Source organism: Papilio xuthus, unplaced genomic scaffold (genome assembly GCF_000836235.2).
Source record: "Papilio xuthus unplaced genomic scaffold, Pxut_1.1 DF825946.1, whole genome shotgun sequence".
Lineage (NCBI taxonomy): Eukaryota > Metazoa > Arthropoda > Insecta > Lepidoptera > Papilionidae > Papilio > Papilio xuthus.
The window spans coordinates 52,344-67,710 of record NW_013532703.1 but is presented as its reverse complement, the minus strand read 5'-3'; the positions used below and the strand labels follow the sequence as shown (position 1 = coordinate 67,710).

General features: G+C 47.4%; 2 protein-coding genes across 2 annotated transcripts; one reads left to right on the top strand and one right to left on the bottom strand.

The window, feature by feature from the left end:
* Positions 1 to 5: 5 nt before the first annotated feature.
* On the bottom strand, positions 6 to 12,182 carry Sin3A (SIN3 transcription regulator family member A; the record flags this gene model as incomplete). The annotated part of the gene is made up of 23 exons (XM_013320187.1): positions 11,834 to 12,182; positions 7,558 to 7,723; positions 7,332 to 7,395; positions 6,285 to 6,472; positions 5,811 to 6,082; positions 5,254 to 5,377; positions 4,893 to 5,071; positions 4,545 to 4,663; positions 4,133 to 4,215; positions 3,913 to 4,041; positions 3,557 to 3,733; positions 3,327 to 3,476; positions 3,129 to 3,225; positions 2,798 to 3,053; positions 2,275 to 2,606; positions 2,098 to 2,195; positions 1,894 to 2,010; positions 1,640 to 1,816; positions 1,312 to 1,416; positions 1,027 to 1,225; positions 637 to 804; positions 263 to 396; positions 6 to 95 (listed from the first exon to the last, which is right to left on the bottom strand). Coding segments are annotated over exons 2-23 (3,393 nt in total), but the record flags the coding sequence as incomplete, so codon positions are not given.
* sel (canopy family protein seele) lies at positions 9,504 to 15,361 on the top strand. The gene is made up of 8 exons (XM_013320186.1): positions 9,504 to 9,507; positions 12,533 to 12,562; positions 12,813 to 12,880; positions 13,633 to 13,732; positions 13,924 to 14,078; positions 14,165 to 14,257; positions 14,709 to 14,804; positions 14,928 to 15,361. The coding sequence occupies exons 1-8, from the start codon at positions 9,504 to 9,506 to the stop codon at positions 15,090 to 15,092; spliced, it is 711 nt and encodes a 236-aa protein (XP_013175640.1). The 3' UTR covers positions 15,093 to 15,361.
* The last annotated feature ends 6 nt before the right edge of the window (positions 15,362 to 15,367 follow it).

Genomic DNA, 15,367 nt, shown 5'->3' with positions numbered 1-15,367 from the left:
CCTTTGCTCTCCATGTTGTTGTTCTTGGGTTTGTTCTCCTTGTCGTTCTTGTTGTTCCTGCTGCTCTTGTCGGAAGCGTTGTCGGACTCCGAAGACTGATAACGAAACAAAACATACTGAAACTATTATTACTGTAACTATTTTTTGAAACTTCGATTTTCTCGTTTGATTTTCACTCGAAATCGGGAAGTGCAAGGCGGAGAGAACTTAGGACATACTAACAGTGTTACAAGCAGAAGTCGCAGGTCGCAATGTAAGTTACCTCGTGCTTGTCGGGCTTGCCGGCGAGCGGTGCGAGCGGTGCGGGCGGCGCGGTCGGTGCTGCGGGCGGTGCGGGCGCGGCGGAGGCGGGCTTGTCGTCTCGCTGCGCGGGGCTGCCGGCCTCCTCCTTGTCCTCTGCACAGAGAGGGCGAGGTGAGCATGCGGCACCGCACGCGGGCACGTCGCCGCGCGCTGCAACATGCTCAGTAGGAAGGCAGCATGCGTGTATTCAACACAAACTCTCTGACAAAGGCACATCGCATGGTTTTCATCATAGCATTGATTTTATACGCATTTTGGGTTTTTCAAATGGCGTATTGGTTAGTTGCCAACAATACATTAGATAAATAAAAAGTGTGGTTTAAGCGAGTGTACCATCGTCGCGCTCGTCATCGGATAGCGGCTGGCGAGGGTGCGCGAACAGGTCGGGCAGCAGGTGCCGCAGCAGCTGCTTAATGCGCCGCTTCTCCGCCTTCTGGATGCCGGTCTGCCGGCGCGCGTGATGAATCAGCAGCTCAGCCGCGTCGCGCAGGATCTTGATGGCTAAAACAGACCAAGCGGCGCGCATTGAGTCTCTTGTGCGTCCGCACGCAGCACGCAGCATGCAGCACGCAGCGCGTGCGCCGCGCGGCGAGACGTCAGTAGGAAGGCAGCATGCGTGTAATCAACATTCGAGTTCTGACAAAGCACATCGCATGGTCATCATCACGGTCTCTGTGGGAGGGGGTCGCGGGAAGGGTCGCGGGGCGCGGCATGTGTCGGTACCTTCCTGTCGCGACTGCATCTGGTAGTCGACGACGAGGTGCGGCGCGGGCCGGCGCGCGGCGTACGCGGCCTCCACCTCGTTGAACAGCGACTTGGAGCGCATCGCCTTCAGGTCGTTCTGCTTGAAGTTAATGCCCTGGTGGTCCAGCGACTTGAGATAGTACTTCTCGTTCTGCTCGCGCCACTGTTTGTTGAAGCCCTGCCGGGAAACATTCGGAGCGTCTTGAATACTCCCATCCGATGAAACGGGAAGGTTTCGCGGAGGGTAGGGTAGGAGGAACTTACCTTTTGCGCCTCGCGCCACTCCTCCTCTTTGGCCTTGAGTCGGCGCAGCACTACAGGCACCGCCACCACGGGGTTCTTCTTGAGACCGGCGATGATGTCCACCGCCTGCACACACCACACATCATTGACAATTACGTTTCATAAGATATTGGAGTGATCATGGTGTTGTGTATGTTTAGACCGTATGCGGTAACTATGATGATCGTTGGACTTGCAATTTCCGCGCCGACATATCTACCAGGTTAGGATAATCGTGTGATAAGTAAAGTATATTGGTGTGCGTGTGTGCGTGTGTTTGTGCGCATGCGTAGAGCGTGCATGGCCGTACCACCTTATCACCGTAAATGCGGCGCAGCGCACGCTGGTGTATGGTGGGCGAGTGACCGCCGAGGCAGTCGTCCAGGCGGTACTTGGCGGCGTCCTCGGGCGCCATGCGCGACATCTTCTTCTGCACGCCCTCCAGCACGCGGATGGTGGCCGCGTTCGTCTCGATCACCACGTCCAGCTGCACAGAGCACGCGATCACACATTCCGTCACATTACGTATGAAGGCGACCCGACACCACCGAACTAATGACATACCTCGAAGCGCTCGTCCTCGCATCTGTATATGTACTCTTCGTACTGCGTCTTGCGGGAGGTGACGAAGGTCGAGTCCTCGCTCCACGTCGGTATGGACACCCAGGTGTCGTTGAGCACCTGCAATGATACGAGCGGCATTGGCGAGTCGCTGTACTCGTGAAGTGGTTTAAATGTAAAATGTCAGATGGGTGTGGCGTGCGTCACCTCCTTGCAGAGCGGCGTGCGGCCGGAGCAGCGGCGCGCGGCGGCGTCCCGCGGCAGCGCGCAGTACGACGTGCCCAGCCGCTTGCACGTCGTCAAGTCTACGCAGCAAGGTGTCATATCATTTACATTTGTTTCTTCAAACAATGGAGATATCGCAAATTTGACAGAACAACGCACCTATATCCATGGCGGCGTCGCCCTGCGCCCGCTCGTTGCGCAGCTGCGGCGGCTCGTAGCGCAGCTTGCCGTCACCGAGACGGTCGCGCGCGTACCCCAGTAGCGGCGGGCCCCCCACCCCACCCCCCGCCGCGTACGGGGCGTGGGCGTGGGCGTGGGCGTGCAGCGGGGTGGGCGCGGGCGCGGTGGGCGTGTGCGGCGGCGAGGGCGAGGCCGGGCCCACGAAGTCTTGCAGCCACTTCTGCAGCTCGGGGTGCCGGCACAGGAAGGGCCCCGTCACAGACACCAGCTCCGACGACGATATTATCTCGTTCGTGAACAGCAGCAGGCATCTGCCGCAACAAAGTGACGGTCTCACAAACGGAACCATCAAACTGTCTGTACGGTGTAAACAAGGCACAACACTCGCATCTATCACATTAACAATGGCATCACCACCCATGAGACTAAAGCATATTTCCTTTCACTGAACGTTACAATTTTGCATACGTAGGGAGGGCGCGTGTGGCGTGGCGTGGCGTACCTGAGGAAGTTGTCGTAGACCTGCTGCGAGCGGAGCGCCTTGCGCGCGCGGTCGAAGAAGCTGTAGTCCTGCGCGGTGGCCAGCTTGGCCGCCTCCGCGTAGGAGACGTCGCGCAGCGCCGGCACGCCTCCAGCACCCCCAGCACCCGGCGCACCCGGCGGCGTGCCCGAGCTGCAGCGCGGCTTCTTGCTGGGCGGCGCGCCCGACCCTGCGGGTGTGCCAGCCTCAGTACCCCTCATCAACTTTCCTACGTCTCCTTATTTACAAAATAAAACACGTCCCATTAATGTTATCATTTGCGTCGAATATTAGCTACCAATGAGAAACTTACCGATTTGACTTGAGGAAGTAAAACTCGGTGACCTTTTTAAATGATGATGCTGAGGAGGCGGAGCCGGCGCACTGACGGAGGTCGGGTGCTTCAGTGCCTGGAAAGAATACTTTCTAAGAATATCAAGCCATAGTTAAAATGTAAATTGGTCGATTGTAATATTGTTACATCAGCACGTCGGCACCTGCGCGTACTTACGGGAGCAGAGGGTGCGGGGTGCGCGGGGTGCGCGGGATGCGGCGCGTGCGCGGGCAGCGTTGCGTGCGCGAGTGTGTGCGCAGGGTGTGCGGGTGAGGTGTGAGGTGCGCCGGGCTGCGGTGACGTCGCCGCAAATCGCTCTCCATCCATCTGCAAACACAAATACGCTGTCACGTATGCGGTGTGCGGCGTGCGGCATGCGGCGTGCGGCGGGCGGCGGGCGGGCGTACCTGTGCGGCGTGCGGCGGCGGCGGCGGCGGTGAGAGGGGCGAGCGGGCGTGTGCGGCGTGCGGTGCGTGCGCGGTTTGCAGCGCGTATTGCGCGGGCTTCGTCACCGCCTTGGCATCCGGCAGGAATTGCCCGAACTCTGCCAGCAGGTCCTCCTGGTTTTCAAACAGCTTCGCTACCTTCAAACAATAGACGGGTGATAAGCGATAAAGTGTGTACTTTTGCTAATACCATTATATTTTTTATTAATATAGTTAGCAAAAGGAGAAGAATGGCAGTAAAATTTAGAAAAGGCCTTTCTACAGCAAATTCAAATGGATGGCTATAAAATAGAAGGTGGACAATGTGAGCGGCGTACCTGCGAGTACACCTCCTGCTCGGTCTGCTGGCGAGCCTGCGGCTCCTTCACGTCCCGGTGGCCGCGCTGGTACGCGTGCAGGATCTCCAGGAACCGCTTGTACTTGTCCGGCTGCCTCGAGAATCGGGACTGCAAACAAACGCACATCATTCCTAACTTCTCTCAAGTTACAATTTGATAATTGTTATGAATGTGATCCAGAGCGGATGTGAGCGCTCACCTTGATCTTGTTGACGTACTCAATGGCATGGTTGAACTCGACGGGCTGTCCGGCCGCTGCGGCGTGCGCGCCTCCGCCGCTCCCTGCACCACACCACACCGCATCATCGTTACACTCGTTACAACAACCTCATACATCACCACTGCTGCTGGTACTACACGAATAACGCGTTACACCCGATGAGTCTAGTACTAGAGACCGATTAGTCCTTTTGTTTCTTCCCACCTTCTTCAATTGGGCGAGGATGCGAAGGGAGGTCGAAATCGATAGGGGAGACCATGAAATATGTAAAACCTTCATAATAGGTTATTCCTTTTTTTTGTAATATCACATTATTTTTTTAATTATTTCTGTTGCAGATAACTATAAGTAGCAGTGAGAACAGTTTGTTGTTAAAATTTGAAATATTTACCTTGGTTGTGATGTATGGAGGCGGCCTCGATCTGCTGGTGCGCCTGCGAGATGTGGTGCAGCGCGTTGGCGGAGGGCGCGCTCACCGTCATGTTGTGCACGATGGCGCCGCCCACCGGCCTGCACACAACCACCACATCTCAGCACATCTCCATCTCAGTACACCCCAGCACACCCCATCACACATCTTACCACTCAATATATTCAGAACTTTAATAAGCAGCCATTAGTTTTATCACCAAACTCAAACGGTAATTTGTTTCATCACATTTATCGGCTTCTAGAAGACCACACGCACCACACGACATACGAAATGAGCATTATTTAGCAAAAAGTGTTTGTGACGTACGCTTGCACCGGCAGCAGGTGCAGCAGCTGCGGCTGCGACGAGTGCGTCACGCCCAGCATCATCCCGCCGCCCATGCCCACGCCGCTCACGCTGGCCACGCTCACGCCGCCCACGCTGCCCACACCGACGCCCACGCCCACGCCGCCCAGACCCGTCGGCGACGGCATCGACACCGACACCTGCCACACGACACACACATTATATCATATGTAGTGTTGTGTTGTGTTGTGTACACATTTGCTGAATTCAGAATATAATATTGCAGCCATTGATTATCGTCACAGTAATCAAACGGTAATTTTTCTCATCATTCCATAGCTGGTGTGTTGAGTGAGTGAGGCGGGGTGGGGAGATGAGGTACCTGTCCGTTGCTCTGCACCTCTATCTTGTACCCGGGAGGCAGGAAGGTGTTGAAGCCGACGATCAGCTCTGGGTGGCCCTTGAACAGGTTGGAGACGCGCTTGATGACGCCGGGCGTGTCGATGCTACAACAATGGCTACTGTTAAACAAACGAGATGCAGCTAGTCTAGCAACGCCCACTTGCAAACCACGTCAGATAATAATATTGCAGCCATTGGTTATCGTCAAAGAAGTCAAACGGTAATTAGTTTCATCATGGTTATGAAATACATTATATTAAGGAGTCTTTAGAATTATAAGCAATGAAACACTTCATCTTGCTAAGTCATCCACAACAACTTAAAACCTCAAATATTACTACTAGTGTTTAATAATCTGAACTAAACCAAAACCGTACCGCACTCGGCTCAGCCGTCCTCGAGGTAGGCGCACACTAACTCACGCACATTATTCCAGACAAGTAATGTTTTAATTATGTGTATATTAATAAAGATGATAGTATAAATATATATTGATTATTTCAACAGAATTTGAGAAGAGGATGAACACACACTTACGTCTGACTCTTAAATTCCTTCATTATGTCGAGGAAGTCGTTGTACACCTGCGGTTGTGTGCTGAACTTGAACTTGACCTGGTCCAGGTACGACAGCGCGTCCTCCACCTTCAGTCGCTGGAACTGTGCGCCGGGCGCGCCCCCGACCCCGCCCCCCGGCGCACCCCCCGGCCCTCCCACCGCACCGCCCGGCGCCACGCCCGCCACGCCGCCCCCCACGCCGCCCGACGCACCCGGCGACTGCCGCCCCAGCGGCGTCGGCGCGTGCGCTACCTGCACACCAAACACCGCATCATAAAACTGTGCTACTCGCTCGTATATTCGCTTTCTACACTTCTTTAACATCTCGATCACCTTTTAATATTACTGTTTGCTGTTTGTCAACAGTACTGGTTAGAAAAAACATAAATATCGAAGGGCACTAAAACGTAACAACATAATGGAGTGGAGTGTTGCCACAGAGAGGCATACTGACCCGGAGGCGCGGGGGCTGCGGGGGTTGCGGCGGCTGCTGCGCGGGCGGCTTGTGCGCGCCGTACTGCACTCCCGCCTTCAGGTGGTAGTTGATGACGGGAGCGGCGGGGCGCGAGGCGCGCGCGAAGCCCCCGCCCACCGGCACCATGCCGCCCACGCCCACGCCCACCCCACCAGAGGACGACACACCTGCGCGCACAGACATTCCTATTGGAGAATACTAAATGCCATTTGCCCATGACCACTACTTACATTTAAAAATTCATAAGAAAACGTTTTAAGTGGCAGTTGCCATGGTGTAAAATTGAGAGGGTACTAACAAAATTGGCCCAGTAGTTTTGAGTTTATTTGTTACATATAAGACAGAACACAGAAAAAGTTCATTAAATATTAAATATGCTTCCGGCTAAATTATAATTTTCGCTTTCAAGAATACCTAAACTTATGTAGTAAATTTCATGTTCTCCCTCTTGATGTTCGACGGGAAGTAGCAGCCTCTTTATGTTAAATATTACAAAACGGTAGTATTGACTGTCACTCTCTTCTCTCTAAAATATCAATTAATGTACCAAAGAAATCAGCACGCCATCGCATTCCTATTCATCTTCCTATGGCATCTTCTAACTATAGACAAAATTCATTTATTTTGCGAGCTGGCTTCTTTGTTAATAATCACTCTAAAAGTTCCACTTTAGATATATTTAATTCTACAAGTAATTCGATAAAGCATGTTTTTCATCAGATTTCTTTCACTAAGAACAAAGTAATAAACTAAAGATCAAACATATTTAAACTTAGTTAATATTTGTTCGCGCAAAAGCATTTGTGTAAAATGTCACTATCGTAGCGGATCTATAATTGGCTATATGTTTCCTAAATAATTTTATACTTAATTTGTAAAAATGGCTGTTGGTCTTCCAATAGATAAATAAATAAATAAAACAGAAATCTTCCTTCTATAATGTACAAGTGATAGCGGGTTTCCGGTGCAGTGCAATACTAGCATGTGGCCACAACTTGTCCATAGTATTATGTACTATATACTAACCGATGATCTGCGGCTGCGCTGCCGCTTGCGCCAGGGAGTGCATAGTGGTGGCTGCCTGTTGCACCTTCAACAAAACAACATTTCATTGCACAAAGTACCCTATCCATTTAAGATAGCCATACTCACACTTTAAATGCAAACAAAGGATTGGTTGCAATAATAAATTAAAAAAATGTATCCAAGGAAATATATTGTCAAGTATTACAGTCATGGTATGTTAATGTACCTGTGCAGCAGAGTGCGAGGCGGAGTGAGGAGCGGAATGGGGAGAGGCGTGTGAGGCAGAGTGCTGGGCTGGATGCGTAGGCGCAGGCTCATCGGGGCCGGCGCGGCCGCCCGAGCGCTTCATCAGGCCGCTCATTGCACACCCATCACACACTCACACAGAGTGCCTGCAACACACAACTCTTTCATTTACTTTTTTTCTTATAAGGAAAGGATGGGAAGTGGAAGTTGACTTTCCAGATGAGAGGATGCATGGAAATGTTTTCTTTCTGTGTATCCTCTCCTCCATAAATTAAAGGTTGGCAACGCATATGCAATTGCGTATGTCTCTGGACAACGGTCACTTCGCTATTTCAGCGATATCAGGTGGCCGCTCGTTCGTTTGCCACCTTATGATATAAAAAAAATACAATATTGTGTTTTGTTTTTGTCATATTATAAGATTATTAATTTGCGATTTAAAAATGTGACCATTATAATTTTGAAAAGTACCTTATTTAAAATTTGGAAATAAATATTAAACATAAGAAAATGTAAATGACACGTTAATTTAACCCCAAAATTAAAACCTGCAGAGGTCGTTTTAGACGCTTCTATGCTCCGATTTAGGTATCTTTAGGTTATATATATCTATACTCTTAAATAAATTTCTATAATAAGTGCGGTATAGAGTGGCCGGTTGTGGCGCCCAACAATACAACAGCAGGCCAGGCGGCATCACGACACGTGGTGGCCTCGCGAGCATGACGTCATGGCCCGCCACATTAACTAATGGCAACGCACAGCGTACAAAGCAACGACAACGAGCGAACCAACATTTGAAGCAGGTTTAGATCGCGATATCATTATTTAATATACATATTGCTACCTAAATTAAACACAACATTAAATTCAAAATCGAATCGGTAGAGTGCGAAATTCCTCAGCGTGGCCTTTGAGGAATTCCGCATGTGCTTCTAAGCAGCAATCCGGCCGCGGACCGGTCCGGCGCGGCGCTTCGGTAATGACACAAACCTGCACTTGTTGTTTGTAGCGAAAGATAAATCGATAACCCGCCGACTTGTCAAGCGTTGCAGGACGCCATTTCGATGGCTTCACTAAAACCGCACCATCGATACCCCACCTTTTTAGCGCGCGTTTTGACAATGTACCTAGCTCAGAATTGCTTCGCGACAAGTATTATAAAATTATATTATTACTTTCACAATGAATCATAGCAGAGTTGTACGTATAAGCAATTATCGCCTTTCCAGCTAGTAACCTAAGGTCTGATTTGCTAAACCACAAGAAACGGGAACAGAGCGGCGGCATTCGTCACGTAGAAAACTGCTAGTCAATGCAAACAATTATTTATGTCGTACTCGAATCAAAACTGCTTTTTGATTTACATTACTATAAGTAAAAGCTAAAGCGTGTAACAAAAAACATTAGTCGAATAGTGAAAAACTAAACACTATATACGTACCCATATACTGCACGAACGTGTGAATTATTTTTTTAAATGAGTATTTATTCGAGTCAAACTGTGATTGAATTGATAAAAATTGTGGCAATATCCAATATATTCCGAAGTAGCGTGCAGATTCGTGCGCCTCTAAATAGCGCAACGGCGCAACTTTTTGAGCGCGGCATCAACACGGTCAGGTGGGCGAGGTTGCGACACCGCCATGTCACCGTCCCAGTCTCGCGCGAATGTCTCACTCGGACCCCACGGTCTCTCTCGCACTCGCATCTCGAGCGCAAAATAAAGTTGTAGCTTCGCATGAACGTCGAGCTCCGAGCCGCGTCACCGACTGACTGAAAGCGATCGTGAGTTTGCGAGCCCGAGCTCGTCGCCCGCATGGCGAGTGGCGCAGCACAGCACACCACCGCCGCCAAGTACGGCAACCTCGCTTTCGATTAACAGACACCAACAAAGGCATCAAAAGCCGCGACTCAACTTCAACGATGGGTCTCTACTCACAAGGGTGGTCGACCAAAACACCTTTCTCTAAAATTATACAACACGCAGTCACATCTAGCAGTTTGGATTTTCTTACTCGCCGGACGGGTGTCCCGTAAAGAGTTGGTTATTCCGGAACCCCTAAGGGTATATTTGTTAAGGGCACAAATAATATTTTTTTTAAATACTTCACATCATCAAATTAATGTAAACCAGGTCTAACTTATTGGTGCAGTCACTTTACAGATCAAACTCGAAATGTCCTACAAGTATGTGGTCCATACTGTCGTAATGCCGTTTCCATTTATTTTGTTTTAGACGGGTAGCGTGAGCTGTCAAAGGTTATATTAACTTAAATATCTTTTATAATCACCTACAGTTTTAAATGTACAGTCGAAATGTGCAGTTAAAACTGAACCTCTGTGGCAGGCTTCTGGTGGTACTACTCACATGCAGCAAAAACAGTGGCATGATAAACTTATGAAGCAAATTAAATATTAAGTTAATTACACACCGTGCGTGCAATCGATGATTCTGACCGACCGCACGCATTCTTTATCTTTCATGCGTGTACTGTCTACGGCTCGGCGCGAAGCGGAGCACAGTTCTTTGGTACCAAACAATACGTATAATAACAACCTTGGGTCTCTTATCTTCTGCACTTATAAACCTGCGACGGCGCGCTCTGTTTGCGGCGTTGCCAACATTACGCGCACTCGGTTACCTCTACCTTATCTATGATTACGTCCTCCTTAACGCCGCCATTTCAGTTCAAATCAGTCAGGTGCAAATATTTACCAATAATGTATTAGAATTATTTTATTCATAGGAAATAATGTAATATGTACTTATACGGATATGGATATTAAAAACCTAAAGTTGCTTAAAATTTGAAATAACTTCCACATGGTGTAGTTATGTAATAGACTATAAGATAGGGCTGTTACTATAATTAAAGACCTTTTAAATTGAGTCTTATAGCGGCAAAAAGATTAACTATTGCATCCGCTATTGCAAGAGTACATCTGTGGCATGTCTACGTAGGTACGATAGCAGTGTCGGCGCAAACGGTAGATGATACGTACATTGGATGGGCTGGGCGTCGACGCCTAGAGTGGAGCGCACGCTCCGAGCTTCCTGGGCATGTCCGACTCATGCTCAGATTTATCACAGATTTAGAAATTTTTGCAATAAATCCACAAAATTGATCACGCACAGCCGCCATTTTGAATCGGCACTAAACGATAAGTGGAGTGGATGGGCAGGTTGGTTCTCCGTCGGCGGCGGCGCGGCGTTGCCACGTCGTTATCGCTACCCTATACACACTTCTATTTCTGGCTCACTCGGCATCGGCACACCCGCCACTGCCCCTCTCTGCCCCGCTCTCACAACTGACACGCTACGCTACAAACAAACGCTTACAAAACAATCATTGTGAAATTTTTTGAACTTTGCTGGCAGTAGCTTCATTAGCGGTTCAATACTGATAGTTTGGCATCTTGGTTTTTTAAAGTTGTTAAAATAAGGATTTAATGGAAATTCAACATGTCTTGTTTCATTATTATAGTTAGTGCTTGCGTGATACTGATACATCGGACGACGGGCCGGCTTTCACCAGTGCGGAGCGGAGCGGGGAAGCGGGCGGCGCGGAGCACATGCTATTGGCCGTTGGCCACCGCAGAGATCGATAGACAAACAGCGTCGAGGACGCCGACCCACATGCTATTATCGGTCTTGAACAGCGTACTATAGAGAGCATTTTGCCCTGGTTCTAATTATAAACAAACTATATCGAACAAATACATTGACGTACTCACAACGACAAAGGCGCCCACTGCACACACACAACAGCAGTGACTATGGGCCTGTGGAAACGACGCAAGCGAGCGGCAAGCGCGACCCGAGCTACGAATGTATATCATGTATTATGGCACTTTTCTAAAGACGAAATTCCTATACCTCGACTGCTTGGCACACCCACTTCCCCAGCCGTTCTTACAGACTTAAAGTAAATGCCGGTATACAAATGCATATATATTGTTTATATAAATAAAACTATTCGTTTACGTGATTAGATATCACGATCGTTTTCATACGACCTTACTCGTATCGCATTTTTTTAAACTATAGATCTTTATATGAATATGAACCGACCTTATCACTGTTTTTAGATGCACGAGCTAAAATACGACTACATTACATCAGATATTGTGAAAAAGATGTGGGACAAAATAGGCTTAATAATATTATTGTTTTATAACGTTTAATTAAGAAAGCTATTGGATATGACTAGTTTAAAATTGTAAAGACGCAATCTGTCAACTAGTTTACTTACCTCTATTTTACTTAAAATCGTAGTATTCTTAACCTACGTCACAGGAATCTCACTTCTCAATAAAATTAAACGTCACTTATGGTATTTTAAGATTTAGGAATTCATTTAGATACACAAAAGAATTATTCATAACGCTAAGTTTATGTCATACACGATCTAACTGCGTAACCTGCCGCAACAGAACTGTTCGGTTGGTCGGGTCCGGTCGGTTGACTGACTTGACGGTGGGGGAATGGCGGGCGGAAAACTATAGAACGGGTGGTCGAGGGAGGCAAATACTAAACATTGTTAATAAAAGGAAAATATTGATTAACAAAAAACATCTACACAATAATACTATCTATTAAAAAATGCTTTTGTTTTCAGTTTTACTAAATTACAGAGTTTTATTTCTAAATTTTTATAAAAAGTAGTGAATTTGACAACCTTACATTTCGATTGACGATCGACTGCTAAGAAATTTCGTTTTACGCATTTGAATCGTAGAGAAACACGATATTTTGATCATTCGTTTCCATTTATCTCCAGGCATGCATATGATAACTTTAGATGTGGCCAAAATTATGTAGAAGAATTTATTTTGTTATTTAATTTTAATTTAGTATTGCTGATACTCTTAATACAACATTTTTTCAACACAGCTGTGCTAATCCTGAAGTAACCAATCACATTGAAGTGCGTGGTTTTGACTTTTGACAGAAAAAGATAATGATAACATAACACACGTAGGTAGGAATTTAGAATTTTATGTCCATTTAAAGTTTTCCCGTCCTATAGTAAAGTTTATGTCTAGTATTTGTAATTTGTAAAGCAACATAATGCGATTAATTTTCTTAATTTTAAGTTATTCTCTATGTTTCTTGTACGTTTCTGCAAAAATAGACCCGCAAAATTTAAAATGCCTTGGTATGTAGTAAATGTTATTTTGGCAAAGATAATTCATTTGTTTGTTTTAATAAGGAAATTTGATAATTTTCAGTTTGTCGCCAGACGTTCGAAGAACTAAATAAGGTTATCAAGAACGTGGAGAAATGGAAAAAAGTGGATGTAAGTTATATTATAAATAAACAGTGTTTTTATGTTTTTGAACAACTTTTAACGATAATAACTTTGCTCATTATGTTTGATGTAGTTACATATTTGTGCGTTTTTACGTATGGATGTGCCTAGCCTAAACTGGTGATGACTGATAAGTACTCTTTCCCTTCTTATTTAGTTACTTGTTTCCTAAGGGAGTTTTATTCTGGATATATTATTAATATACAGATATTTATATTGCTACATAATTTATTAATCATCTATAAGTGAAAATGACCATTTCCAATTCCCCTTATAAACTAGAAACTTAGGTTAGTGAGAACATTTTATAAGTGATAAAATATAGCCATATTGTGACCAGTTTCCAGGGTCCGATGCATGTAAAACTGGTGCCACAATAATACTAAATTGGTCTAATATTAATAATTAATTAATTCTATAAAGCAGGCTTTTTGTCGAAACTTTTTCATTAAGAACAAAGTAATAAACTAAAGAACAAACATAATTAAACTAATCAAGCTTTTCTTTTTGTAATCTTGTAATTCTTTTTTGTGCTTTTTGACTCTTGTTAATGTATAATATTTGTTCGAGCTAAAACATTTGTGTAAAATGCCACTATCGGCGAGGATCTATAATTGGCTATATGTTTACTAACTATTGTTGAACTTAATTTGTAAAAATGGCTGTTGGTCTTCCAATAAATAAATAAATATTGAAATGTGGATTGAGTAAACTGTTAAGAAGATGCCGTCACATTGCAGGTGGGCAACTTCAGAATGGACGCAGAGGGCAACACCATGCAGCAGAAGGTGCCCGCGCATCGCTCCGCCGTCTACATCTCTGAGCTCATTGACAGCATTTGTGAGTAGTCAAGCCCGCTCGTCGGCAAGCGTGCGGCTGTGACTCTGGCTGATAATACTGGTCACGTTTTTTTTATCTCATTGCATTGGGATTCCTGTATGATTTCGTGAGGACTAGGTGGGCTACATCAGGCTGCGAGGACGAGCGAATCAGTAGTTGTATATGAGATGCGTGTTGTCGTCGCGTTGCAGGCAAGAAGATGGACGACTACGTTCGCGTGTACTACAAGTCCACGGGCAAGCTGGCCATCATGCAGCTGGTGACGGAGGAGGGCGGCATGAACCCCGAGTTCAGTAAGACCAAGTTCGTCACCGACGACGACCTCAACAAGAGTCTCGAGTACTACGTGAGTACCGGAGCGGCGAGCGGGGAGCAGCGAGCGGCGAGCAGTGTGTAGCCGTGTAGTACATGTGTTCTTTGTGTTGTGAGCAGTGCGAGCGCATGTTCGAGGACAGCGAGGACGAAATCACTGCGCTGTACCAGCAGCGGCCGCACGACGACGTCATGCCCGACGCCGAGCACGCGGTCTGTACCTCACACCTCGCACCTCACACCTCGCACCTCACACCTAGCACCCCACACCTCGCACCTCACACTGCGTACCACTACTGCTGGCGACTAGCTCGCTAGCCGCGTATGTCGGCCCAGATGACCTTATCGCACTCTACAAATTAATTCTGATTGCACTGATAACGTTTTTTAACTAAAAAGAAATATGATCCGTGAGCACATGCTTCGGAACTGTTCAAACTTAGTTACCTGTGCACTTTTTAGCCAAATTACAGAAGAGAAGGGGTTATCGTCTATCAAATAACACCCTCGCCGATTGAGCGGGCCATATAGATCAGTTAGCAAGAACGATACGTCAGTGCCTTAACGTCACGTTACACACACGTCAACACGAGCCGCGCGCTCCGGACAGTCGATAGGTTGAGGGGCAGCGACCATCGCTGCCAACATTCGCCTGTTTGTACAGATCTGCTTCAACCACACCAAGTACTGCGAGCCCTGGATGCTGCCCACGCCCGAGGACACCACCTGGACGTCCGAGATGGAGGCCGAGTATGTCAAGGTGAGGACTCCGCTGCGTCCGCGCACCTCCATCGCCTTTAGCTAATCTAACGACCCTTATTTATTATGCATAGTATAGTGAATGAGTTCAGATCTGTGAGATGTGAACTTTGAACGTCGACAGATCCACGGACCGGACCCTTACGGTTTCGGAGGCGCACCTCCGCCCTCCGCCGCGCCCGACCTCGGCGATCTGCCCGACCTGGGCGACCTGCCCGACCTGGAGGCGGAGCCCGACCACGACCTCGGCGAGGACGACTTGGAGGCGGAGGGCCGCGAAGACCTGTAGCCCGGCAGGCAGACATTCCTGCGCCCTTTTTTACTTACTGTCTTATTTGTTAAGTTTAGTACGTTTACTTGTTACTGTTTCGGAACTTTGGCTCCGAATTCATGTGTTTTCATTTAGTTACAAATGTTTGACTTGAGACTGGAGATTTTATTACATGACATGATGATTGTTGTATGACATGACCTTACGTTACACCACTTGTGATAGTCCTCGGTTGTGACCTGTCCCCCGCACCCACCACACCCCCCGCACCATCCGCACCCACCACACACCCC